The sequence below is a fragment of the Microtus pennsylvanicus genome, chromosome 11 (assembly GCF_037038515.1).
Source record: "Microtus pennsylvanicus isolate mMicPen1 chromosome 11, mMicPen1.hap1, whole genome shotgun sequence".
Taxonomy (NCBI): Eukaryota; Metazoa; Chordata; class Mammalia; order Rodentia; family Cricetidae; genus Microtus; species Microtus pennsylvanicus.
In genome coordinates this window covers 62,436,994-62,448,422 of record NC_134589.1, presented here as the reverse complement: position 1 = coordinate 62,448,422, position 11,429 = coordinate 62,436,994, and the positions used below count along the sequence as shown (strand labels likewise).

Below are 11,429 nucleotides of genomic sequence, written 5' to 3'. Positions count from 1 at the left end.
GAGGACATCTCATTTTATCTTTTATCAGTGCCATCCACTAGGGTGTGACATAGTCAGGGGCTGTCACCAGAGGCAGAGTCCTGGGGGCACAGACTTGGACTTTCCCCTCCCAAATGAGAAGATAAATGATCCCTGTCACATATTCAGCAGCCCCGAGTGCTATATTATACTATATTAATATTGTATATATTATATTATAGCAACCAACGAGGGGCATGTCTGCACAGGCCCTGGTGAAATCAGGACAGCAGGGAGGTGGGGGCAGTGGGAAGATTGGCGAGATGGGGACCAGTCCCAGTTCTGAAATCAAGGTACCCTAGGTGCAAAAAGACCTAAGGGGCCAGTAAACAAGAATTGGTTCCAGCTTGGATGCTCTCAAAATGCAGAGACAGTACCGACTGGTGCCTCAAAGCCTCTCAGCCACAGGAGACTAGTCAGAGCAGCAACCCCTGGCACCCAGCTATAAGCAAGCGTGGCTGCAGCTTCCCCCCAGGACATCTATATCAACAGTGCGCCAGTCAGTCTTTGACTAAGTGAAAATCAGGAAAAACCGCTGGCCATGAACACTCGGGGTCTTTCTCAGACTGGTTTGGAATTGCTGGCCTATGACCATGATAAAAGGGGAGCAAAGCCTTGTTTCTATCCATGGCAGAAGGGGCCTGGCTCTGGCTGAAAGGGCTTGCCCCTCAAGGTTAGATTCTACAAGGGGGTTTATTCCAAGAGAGGGACCTCCCTCCTTGCCTGCTTCTAGATGTCCCTGCCTGAGCTTCTGCAGTCCTGAGGTGGACTAGCCTTCAGAAGGCATCTAAGTGTCACAGGCTTGCTCTTTAGAAGGGTGCTACTGGACGTTAGGATCTTAGCGAGTCAAGGCCCTATGGGGAGGTCCCTCGGGTCAGCCCTCCGGGGAGAGGGTAAAACTGCTTTTTGGATCCTGGCCAAGGGGAATGTTTTTTTTCCTGCTCTGAAAAGAGGTAGTGATGGGTTTCCTCACCACAGGCTCTGGTGAGAATGCAATGGGGCGACTTCATCAGAACATCCATGTATAAAAGCAGGGGATCCAAGGCCACACACAGTATAGGTAATGTTGCAGGGTGGCTTGGTTTTCACCATGGCCATGAACCAGCTATCCCAAGACAAGCCCTAGATAAAGACCTCAGGAGTTCATGGCCTCTTCCTACCCTCTCAAATATTTATTTTCTGTATGAGTACTCTGTCTGCATGTACACCTTTATGCCAGAAGAGGGCATCAGATCCCACTAGAGATGGTTGTGAGGCTCCATGCTGTTGCTAGAAATTGAACTCAGCACCTCTGGAGGAGCAGTCAGTGCTCTTAACCACTGAGCCATCTGTCCAACCGCAGCAGTGCCTCCTGATTGATCTCTTGACCAAGACCTGACACAACCAAGATGTTCAGGTCACAGCTGCACACTAGGGCAGGGGAGAGGCCAGCGGCTTTCTGTGACGAGGAGGAGCTGAGGCCCGAAGGTTAACAGAAATACAGGAACAGGATATCACTACACTACTTCAGGCTTCCGGAGCCAAAGGTTCCTGGGGGATCTGCTCCGGTTGTTACCAGCCTGGCAGCAATAATGTTCTAAAGAAGCACCGGTGTCTCTCAATTTTATCAACAGACCCTAAAGAAATAGGAGTCATCGCTGTCCCTCCACCCCCACCCCAGAAAAAGGCACCATCCAGGGGGGCCACTTATCTCCGAAAAAGATTTCAAACAGTTCTATCAACCTATCAGCGCATTTCACAAGGTGCAGGTGAAACCCAGATGATCAGGATGGATGAGACCGCATCTTGGCCGGCTCTGCTGAGGTGTGCATATCCTTGGCCCTCTAAACTTTAAGTCTCACTTCATATGCTGAAGATCGACTCGAGGGGTTTGCTATGTTTCTGTCCCTTTTCCCAATGGCGCCACATTTTGGTGAGTGGATATCACTTGGGGTACAAGTTGTGATTCTCAAGTTCCAGAACTCTATGAATGAAGATCCCAAACACCAGGAAGGTGACTCAATGAGGCAGGAAACTTTTGGCTGTTTTGCATCTTTTATTGACGCAGGTGTCCTCGTGATGGCAAGGCACATCTTGCCCTGCAGAGCAGGACCTCAGCGTACCTGGGCCAGGTTATGCTTCTTGTAGAGTAGCGCCCGTCGCTTCTCGCGCTCGCGCACGAAGGCGCGCAATCGCGCGGTGGGGAATGTCACGGGCGTGGGTCTGGAACCGGCGGGACCCTCCTCTGTCAGCCACCCGCACTGCAAGCAGGTGGTGGCGCATGGGCGGCCCCTGAAACATTAAGTGAACCATCCAGGGTCTGAGGGTTAGGCTGGGAGGGCGGGGTGTAGGGCGGGACAAAAAGAGGGAAGGGTGCACGGTGGGTGAGGCCAGCACGGTGGGCTGGGCCCGCAAGAGTGGGCGGAGCACAGGTTGGACTCCTTACCAGGGTCGAGCGCACAGTGAGCTCTGCAGGAAAGCCACAGCCCCTCCAGACAGCCCTGCATAGCAGCGACTCAACCGGATCAGTCCCTTGCGCAAGCCTTTCTGCAGGTCGCGAGTCCCCTCACTGCTGACGGGGTACTCGCCACTCAGCCTGCGTGGGTGAGAGGCACAGGAGACGCTCAGGGATGGATAGGAGACGTAGGGACACCAAGCCCACCATAATGAATGGTGGCGTACGGAGACCAAATTCTGGATATATTTGTGGGGATCCACAGGGCTCTATGTGTGGGGCTTGTCCCACCCACCTGGCACAGCTTCCCCAGACACCTGAGGGACTCACATAATAAAGGCTGTTACACCAATGGCCCAGATATCTGTCTGTGGAACAGCCCCTTGGCCTTCCAGGAGTTCCGGAGCTGCAGAGGAGCATGGGTGGACACAGGTGGTTGGGCACAGTTGGGTGGGTCAGGTGGTGGATGTCAGTGGAGGAGTCAGGTGACATGCCGGGCATCGGAGCCCAGATGCCCAGCCTGTGAGAGGTGTCAGTGGAGCTGGGAGGGAGGGAGGCCAGTTAGGGACGAGCTCCCTCCCTCCCCGCACAGACCGGGAGTCACATACGCACCCATGGTCTCTAGGTAGTCTTTGAAGTTCTCAGGGGCTGGGACCTTCTCTTGACCGAGGCTCTGAGCGTTGCCCAGGTCCACCACCTTAAGCAGGTTGTACTCAGTGATCATCATGTTCTCAGACCTCAGGTCCAGGTGCAGGATGCGTTGGGCATGCAGGTACTGGGTAGCACTTAGCATCTGCCACAGGTAGTCCTTCACGTCAGACTCTGAGTAGGAGTCCCTAGGGGCACAGAGGGATCAGCTCAGGATGGGCCCAAGGCAGGCGGGGGTGTCCTGCCAGGGCTAGGCACACGTGGGGAGGGCTGAGAACACTGTCCTGGCAAAAGCCAAAAAGGAGCATCAGGTTCCGCCGAGTCCCTGCTTGATGTGGTCACAGTTCTCATGGTCCCTCCCAGAGACATCTGCCTGCCTGTCTTCTAGGCAACCTGTGCTACCGCTCACCTCTCTGCCAGGCAGGGTAGCAGCTCAGGGCCAGAGCACAGCTCCAGGATGAGTACCAGGTGCCGGGGACTGAGGTAGGCAGCGTGGAGTTGGGCCAGATGTGGGTGATGCAGTCTCTTGAGTGCTTCATATTCTCTTAGCACAGCTGTCTTGTCCTCAGGCCGGTAAGGGACAATCTTAGCAGCCAGCGCCCGCCCACTGGCTTTCTCCCTACACTGCCGTACCACACTGAAGCGGCCCCTGTGTAAAGGAAACACGGGGGGGGGTGTTTGTGAGGAGTCCCCACCACTTAAAGCAGCAGGGACCAAGCTCAATGAGCAGATAAGGTAAGGGGCCAGTGACAAGCTGTACTGGGCAGTTGCACTGGGACGCTGGGTATGAAAAGCCCGCGGGAAGAGTTAAGGGACCGTCCCACCCTCCCACCCTCTGCAGACACCCCTGCACCTCCGGATCTGCATCTGGAAGGCGAAGGTCTTTGTGCTGGGGAGCAGCTGGGCTGGCCTCCCCCGGCCACTCTCCTCTTCAGAGGCTGTAGAAGGAGAGATGGGGACCTAGTCAGGGAGGGACATCCAGGTAGTCCTGACCCTCACATCTCTCATAGCCCTTCCCAAGCCCTAGAAAAGTAGCCCTTCTTTAAGATCCCATGCACTTTGACCCCTCATTCCTTGAACAATTTTGTGTGCATTGGAGAAGAAACTTGGACAAGGGAGGGCCGTGGCAGTCTGCCATCTTGACTGATTGGTGTGTGATAACGGTAGAGGGCATTCCAGGGTGGAACCAGATAGCAATCAAATGACACCTGCCATTTCCAGCCAACCACAGCACTCTTCCATCAGATGCAAACACAGCATCCAGTAAAGTAAAAAATCAACCATGATCAACTCCCGGGGTAACACAAGGAAGGAGCTGGTGAGTGAAGGGGGACAGGAAGATGCTAGGGTTCCCAGGGAGTATAAGTTCTGAATGCTGAATACAGGCAAATAGATCATCCATGGGTAAGAGGGTGTCTATGCCTGATCTGATGGCCACCCCTCTCTGCCCCATCCACCCCAAAGCTTACCCAGGTGGTTGAGCCCTCCCAGGAGGACTTGATCTGAAGGGCTGCTGTAGGGACCCATTCCTGCTTTGCTGACACACGCTGTTCGGAAGGTGTACATGCCACCCCGAGACAGCTTGCTGGTGACGTAGCAACAATCGGAGATGTCAGAGGCCAGGGTGGTCCAGCTGCCTCCTGACCACACAGGAGACAGTGAGAAGCAGTCATGGCGAATCAAGGGAACCCCTTTTCTGAGGCCACCCACAGACACAGAGCAGACACACACACACAGTGCCTCTCCGTGTCAACCCTGCACAAAGGCCTAAGCCTCGGGAAGCCTGTACCTTCTATACAGCACTGCACTATGTAGGTCACTGGGCCGCAGGATTCCACGGGCTTCCAGACCAGCAGCACTGCATCCGTGTACACTTCCCCCACCTCTGGGCGTGGCGAGGACGAGGGGCGCTCTGCAAGGGCAACCCTGTGATCAGCACGGAGGCTCAACCCACAAGGAGCAATCTCTGGCCACACCGCTCACTCTCAACAACCTCTACTGGTTCTGGAGAGGGGTTTCAAGAGTAGATGAGGAGAAGAGGCTGTGGGGATGCGGGGATATCTGCCTGGCTATCTCTGTCACGATCCCTCTCAGCTGGCATCTCACCGGGCTTACTCAAGACCCTAGGGAGCGGCCCTGGTTAGTGCCTCATCTCTTCTGAGTGCCCTAGCATAAGGCATACAGGCCACCCAGTGATGGATGGGTACCAGAAGCAGGCCAATAGTCCCTTTGTTCACTGCTCCAGAAACACCCTTGGACGCTGCAAGAACCAATTCAGAAAGCAGTGCAAGAAAATGAGGAGGAACCATCTGGAGAAGAAGCTCTGATTGACACGAGATGTAACATTAGCAGCTTTATCTACCTCTGACTTTTCTTGACTTCCCTCCGAGTCCCAGTTACATGAACCCTCACATAAGAAGCCAGCAACGTCCTGCTCACTAATCAAGATCAGGGCCTCCTGGAACCCCCAGCCCAGCCTCCTTGGCCTGGCAGAGACGTCTGGTGTGGCCTACACACCTGCTTTCCGGAGGACACCTGTAGTGACGGCTGTCCCCAGCGGATTGCTCACACAGCAGGTGTATGTACCCAGATCCTCCTCTTTCACCACCAGGATGGTCAACAGCTGGAAGTTCTTCAGGGTGGACGAGATGAGGAGGTGGCCGCTGCTCTCCAGGAGGGCCCCATCTGTGTCAAAACAATGTCAGCCTTGGTTTTCCCCAGGACAGCCACAGCATCCCACTGGGACTGTGGTTGCTGCTTGTCAGCACCAATCCAGCACCCAGTCTCTGGGACAGCTCCTTACCTTTGCTCCAGGTAGCCTGGGCCGTTGGCTGAGCCAACACCTGGCAGGCCAGTGTCACTGATTGGCCCAGGACCACAGTCTCATCTGAAAGCTCTCTTAGGAAGGATGGCGCTGAGAGGGGGCGTAAGATGACCCTTGAGAGGAGACTTCCTGACCAGATAGCCCAGGCTAGGCCCTGCTCAGCTCTTCCCTCAGCTTCAACAGAAGCCTTCCAAAACTGCTTAGACCTCTAGACCAGAAACCCATGCTGGACTCCCACAGTTGTGATCCCTGCTTACCTTGGTCCCTGCCCTTCAGGCCTGACAGCCGGAAAGAAGCCAGGCCCGCCTTCTTCCTGGGGGGCTCCTCCTTCTCAGGACCTGCAGGAGAAAGAGGGCCCGGAGCTCATGGGGACAAGCAAGGCAGCCATCAGCTTCCTCACGCTGGGAAATGGGCCAGGGGAAAGGCCAGGACCTTAGGAAGTATGTGTGAAACCAGGACTAAGCTGCTGAAGTCACCACCAACCTCCCTCGGCTACAGTCTGTCAGGACACAGGCCTGAGCACAGGGCATAGATAGATGGCTGCGGGGTACCTGGGGGCTGGGCCCAGGGTTAGGAAACCCAGAGGCCATAGAGGCTCTGAAGAAGGGAAATGGGGGTCATTGAGGGCCGTGTCATAGAGTCTGGGTTTAGAGTGGCTCCTGGGCCAGAGATTTGGGGTCTGGTGAATTGACCCATGAACCCCCTTTCTCCCCAAAGGTCTGACCCTGCTGCTGGCTCCAGGCCCCTGCAGCTGTTACGTGTCAGGGATGGTCTCAGATACCCATTAAGGAGGGGTGTCATGGCTGCAGAGAGGATCCTAGAATTTGAGCCAAGTCCTGTGAGGTCAGGCCAGTTGGTGTGAGTAGCATAGAACAGGGAGGCAGACATGGGACTTGAGAGGGCATATGAGGATGAAGTAGCCCCATGGGTGTAGCACAAGGGACATGTGGACATGAGAGATGTCGGGGGAGGTCACCTTCCGGCTTGCCCTTCAGGATCCTGGAGATGTGAGCCATGGAAGCCTTCACCCTCTGGCGCAGCCCAAGCTCCACAGGCTCCTCCCCTGACAGGCACCTCCCAGAGAACTGGAAGAGGCCACGGGAAGGGGACCACTTGCGTTTTCTGCCCAGGGCAGCTTCTCCCAGCAGTGCTTCCAGGTCTTCTGGCTCCTCTGACTCCTCTGTGATTTCCAAGCCAGCATGCGAGCCCAGCTCTCCTGGCCAGGGCCACGCCGCCTCCTCTAGGAAGTCTGCCAGCCCTTGGCCGGCCTCAGTTTCAGAGTCAGGTGACTCTGGCTGCTCTATAGGTTTGGGGACCCTCCTGAAAATCATGAACTCAAAGGGGAGATATTTAATGTCATATAGATCAGAAAGGTTGAGGTAGGCAGGATCTACCTCAGAAATGTCCAAGGAGATAGTGTCAGCTGCTTCCGCATCACCAGACAGATCCCGGATCTGAACCAGGGAAACCTGCTCAATTTCCTGCCATGGGGGGAAGCTTGGAGAAGTCCTTAGGGGAACACCACTGGCCTCAGCAAAGGGCACGGAGCAGTCTAGAGGTTTAGGGCTCTCGGTTCCAGCTTCATCCTGCTCTTCTGAGGACTGGGACACAGCCCAGGCCATCCTAGCCCAAAGAGGACCCTGCCCTAGCATGCCCCCTGCATCCCCGCCAAAGGCAAAGGTGCCATAGCCTGCCACCCCTGCATAGCCCCCTCGGGATTCCAGGGAGAACTTCCGGGTGGTGGCCTGCTCCTGAGGCCGCTGCAGGGGGGGTGTGAGGTCAAATGCGTCTTCAGCTTCAGACAAGCCTTCAGTATCTAGGGAGGCACCCACTTGGGAGGCTGGCCCTGGGAAACTGGAGGGACCTGGACAGGGCCTTCCCTGTAGAGAGCTGTCCTGAGGCTCCTTAGAACCAGGAAGGGGGCTTGCTTGGCTTGGGACTGGGGCTGCCTGTGGCTGACCTGAGAGGGAGGGTGTCAAGAGGTCCTTCTTCAATGACTGTGGAGGTAAAGAGACAAGCGGTTGTGATGATGGAGAGCCGCACCCCTCCTGGGAGCCAGAACCCAGGTCAGAGTGACAGGAAGAGGGTGGTTTCCCTCTACAGCTGTCCTGGGAAGAGCCCTCTTGCTTAGCAGGCCTCAAGTCACCACTAGCAGGTGAACAGGGGGCAGACCCCTTCAAGAACCCCTTTGAGTGCCCCATGTCTTTGGCAGTGGCTTCATGAGTTACCCCTGAGGAGGGTGGGAAGAGGTATTGCCCCCCACATTCCTCAGAAGAGGGGCCAGTGGTGTCTGGTGGGTTGTGGTCCAGGGAGCGGCTTCGGCCTGGGACCTCTCGGGTACTGGAGTTTGGTAGTCTCAGGGCAGTCTCAAAGGAGGGCGTCTTGGTCATCAGAGCGGCCTGCTCCTCTCTAGCAGCCTCCTCCTCCAACACACTGTGCTCCATCAGTGGTTCCCGAAGACCAGGGAGGGCCCTTGCGATGTACCCACCCTTCAGCAGGTGCCGTCTCCGAGCCGGGTGCCTCTTGGCACCCAAGGTTTTGCTCCCACGCTCTGAACTCTCGCCACCTTGCTGGTAGAACAAGCTGCTGATGACAGTGTGTCGGGGTACGCAACCTGGGCTTGCCGGAGGTCCGGCACCCTGGGGGGATGCTGACAGGGCTGTGTTGTCAGCAGGGGGCATGCTAGCTTCTGTCTCCTCTGGGAGACTGGCTGAAGGCCGCAGAAAGCCCCGAGGATGCAGTAGCGGGGAGTGAGTCACAGGGGAAGGCGGCAGTGACTTCGCCCTGGCAAAGGGGGCCAGCTCGTTGTCCGAGGAAGACGATGAGCTAGAGGAGCCACTGGCTTCCCCTCGCAGGTGCCGGGCCACCCCTAGGGATGGACTGTCTGGAGGACCCTGGAGCAGCTCAGGGATGGAGCGCATCACCAGGATAGACTTGTAGCTCATTAAAGAGCGCTGGAAAGGAGGACAGAGGAACACCCACTGGGCATGGCTGGGCATGGCAGGGGTGGGGTGCCCACTGCCTCTATGCTTCCAGGGGGCCCAGCGGGGTTACCCAGGACATCTGGGTCTTCTGTATCCGGTGTTCTGTTGTTCTGCCCCCCAATACCTGGCACACTCAAGGGAACCCAGAAGCATGGAACAGGCCAGCCTGACCCCTGTGCTCCTGGCCTAAGAGGCACACACAGCTAGATTCAGGTTCCCTCCCCTGGCCTCAGCACCTCTTTCCTGGGGAAGGGGGACTCACCTGCCAGCGACTTCGAGCGAGAAGGAACTTGAGTTGCTTGGTGTTGATGAAGTGGGCCTCCTCAGCAGGCATGGATTTCTGCAGCGGGAGGGGAGTGGCTATGGTGACAAAGAGACACTGGTACCCTGGTGGGGTCCCTCTGAGGATGCCCAGGCCCAGAAAGGCAGAGGCGGCAGACTGGCCCCCACTGCAAGCTTCAGGATCTCCTCCACTCAGACACTCGAGGGCAAGTCCCTTACCCAGATGCCCACAAAAGCAGAAGGAAAGTCTTGTTTCTAGCTGCTTAGCAATTATTTGTTGAGGGTCCAGGACCCCCTGGCTTATATGAAGGGACTGATGTCCTCTGAACTGGGGACAACAGGCAGAACAATCCATGCTGACGAGACATCTTGGCCTTCGTTTCCCTTTCTGCAGAGCAGGGAGCTGAGTCCAAGATGGGCTTACTTACCTGGAACCAGGGGTGGGCAAGGCACTGGGAAGTGTTAGGCCGGGCCCTGGAGGAGGAAGAAAAACAGGTGGGCTAGTCAGTCCGGTGGTCCTATAACAGGGTGACCAGAGCTTGGGCAGGTAAAGGGACAGAGGTGCACTCACCTGGGGGTCTTCTGCAGTGTGGCCTTGATGAAGTCCTTGGCATCCTCACTCAGATGAGCAGCCATGGGACTGCTCCAAGAGACCCGCCCCTCCAAAACGTTCAGCAGGGTGGCACGGTCACTCTCTCCAGCAAAAGGGGATGAGCAGGTCAGGCTAAAAGCCGGGAAGGGAGGAGGCTGACTCCAGAGGAGAGTCCCTGGCTGGATATGCACTACACTAGTCTAGACCTGAGGGCTCTAGCAGATGCCTCAGGCTGGACCACAGTGCTCTAGCAGATGCCTCAGGCTGGACCACAGCGATCCAGGATTGGCTTGGAGTAGGGAGCCAGGCAAAGCCTAGAGTGGTTCTCAGGACTCAGACTAGAATGCACATCCAGGCTTAGGCTGAGATAGGGATCAAGGAAGAATCACCCTGAGTTGAGGGTTAGGACTTGTCCTATAGAAGGCTCAGCTTGAGGAGGGGATATGACCTAAGCCTGAGGTGGTGTCTTGGCTTTGACCTACGTAGAGATAAAGGCCCATCCTAGGGTGATCACTCGCCCTTATCCTGACATGGGGACTCATGTCCAAACTAGGAGAGAGACAGGGCTTCAGCTTCGGATATGGATTTGGCCTTAATGTGAGGGACGAATCTGGGTTCAAGCTGATCCAGGTATGAAGGTTCAGTGTGAGGTGGCGTCCAGCCTTAATCCGAGGCAGAACTTCAGGTTCAGAAGGGGATGGGGTTCGAGGTCAGCTTAGAGTAGGACCAACATTTCCAGGGTAGAGATCAAGGTTCAGCCCACAGAGGAGATCCAAGCTCAGGCTATACCACTAGCTCCTTCAGGGCAGCAATGGCCACTATGTGCCCCATGGGCAAGCCACCAGACCTGCAGGGAAGTGGCTAAGCTCTGCCTCGTGACAGCTGGCTGTTAGTGAGAAGTGTTAAAGGAAACCTTTTTATCAGGGTTGGCCTCCTGCCTGGTCTCAAAATAGCCGCCTGCTGGGTCTCGGGGCTGATCTAGGTAGGCAGTGGCCAGCAGTGTGTGTGGCCTACATGGAGGAGTCAGCTTGGAAGAGGAGACAGGGCAGGGTCTGCTCACCTGAGGTAGGAGATGACGCCCATGGCCCTGCAAGAATGAAAACACCACACACCGTGAGTCAAACCAGGCCTGGCCCACAGGCCGGGGCGTGTGCTTGTGGGGGCTGGAGGAGCCTAGGAGTGGGATCCTCAGCCGCCAGATAGACAGACAGAGGACAGACAGAAGCACAGCTCTCCTTGTGGTCCACCCACTTACCAGATGTCTGAGACCTCGCTCACAGGACTCTGCTCGATGATCTCTGGGGACACGAACTCAGGCGAGCCGTACTTGCTGTACTGTGGCTCTGAAGGGGTGACTCTTTGGGCAAAGCCAAAGTCACAGATCTTAATGTCTTCCCGGGCTGGGTGCACCATCAAGATGTTGGGGGGCTGTCAGGCAGAGTTGGGGAGTTGCTGAGGGCTACATGTCATGAGGGAGGCGATGCCTATCCTTCTGGGCTTCGCAAAGCACTGAAGAGTTGTTGGAGCAAAGGGCAGTGGGGAGCCCCAAGGTCAGACCCGGCATCACCTCTACTACTCCTTCTGGATCCAAACTCTACCCGGGGGCTGGGAAGTCCTCTATGCTCACTGCAACTCAAGCCCAGGAAG

At 56.3% G+C, this 11,429-nt stretch overlaps 1 protein-coding gene across 40 annotated transcripts in view; it reads right to left on the bottom strand.

The window, feature by feature from the left end:
- Positions 1 to 2,033: 2,033 nt before the first annotated feature.
- The window catches only part of Obscn (obscurin, cytoskeletal calmodulin and titin-interacting RhoGEF), a 146,239-nt gene continuing 136,843 nt past the window's right edge, over positions 2,034 to 11,429 (bottom strand). For all 40 annotated transcript variants that reach the window (XM_075992403.1, XM_075992406.1, XM_075992405.1 and 37 more), the window contains 17 exons: positions 11,038 to 11,210; positions 10,843 to 10,869; positions 9,762 to 9,914; positions 9,619 to 9,664; positions 9,171 to 9,248; positions 6,901 to 8,878; positions 6,182 to 6,262; positions 5,904 to 6,014; positions 5,618 to 5,785; positions 4,890 to 5,012; positions 4,570 to 4,740; positions 3,954 to 4,038; positions 3,510 to 3,749; positions 3,065 to 3,288; positions 2,783 to 2,858; positions 2,444 to 2,593; positions 2,034 to 2,289 (listed from right to left, as the gene is read on the bottom strand). In XM_075992403.1, coding sequence (XP_075848518.1) covers positions 2,112 to 2,289; positions 2,444 to 2,593; positions 2,783 to 2,858; positions 3,065 to 3,288; positions 3,510 to 3,749; positions 3,954 to 4,038; positions 4,570 to 4,740; positions 4,890 to 5,012; positions 5,618 to 5,785; positions 5,904 to 6,014; positions 6,182 to 6,262; positions 6,901 to 8,878; positions 9,171 to 9,248; positions 9,619 to 9,664; positions 9,762 to 9,914; positions 10,843 to 10,869; positions 11,038 to 11,210 — 4,062 coding nt within the window. In that variant the 3' untranslated portion in view covers positions 2,034 to 2,111. The remainder of the gene's footprint in view (positions 2,290 to 2,443; positions 2,594 to 2,782; positions 2,859 to 3,064; positions 3,289 to 3,509; positions 3,750 to 3,953; positions 4,039 to 4,569; positions 4,741 to 4,889; positions 5,013 to 5,617; positions 5,786 to 5,903; positions 6,015 to 6,181; positions 6,263 to 6,900; positions 8,879 to 9,170; positions 9,249 to 9,618; positions 9,665 to 9,761; positions 9,915 to 10,842; positions 10,870 to 11,037; positions 11,211 to 11,429) is intronic.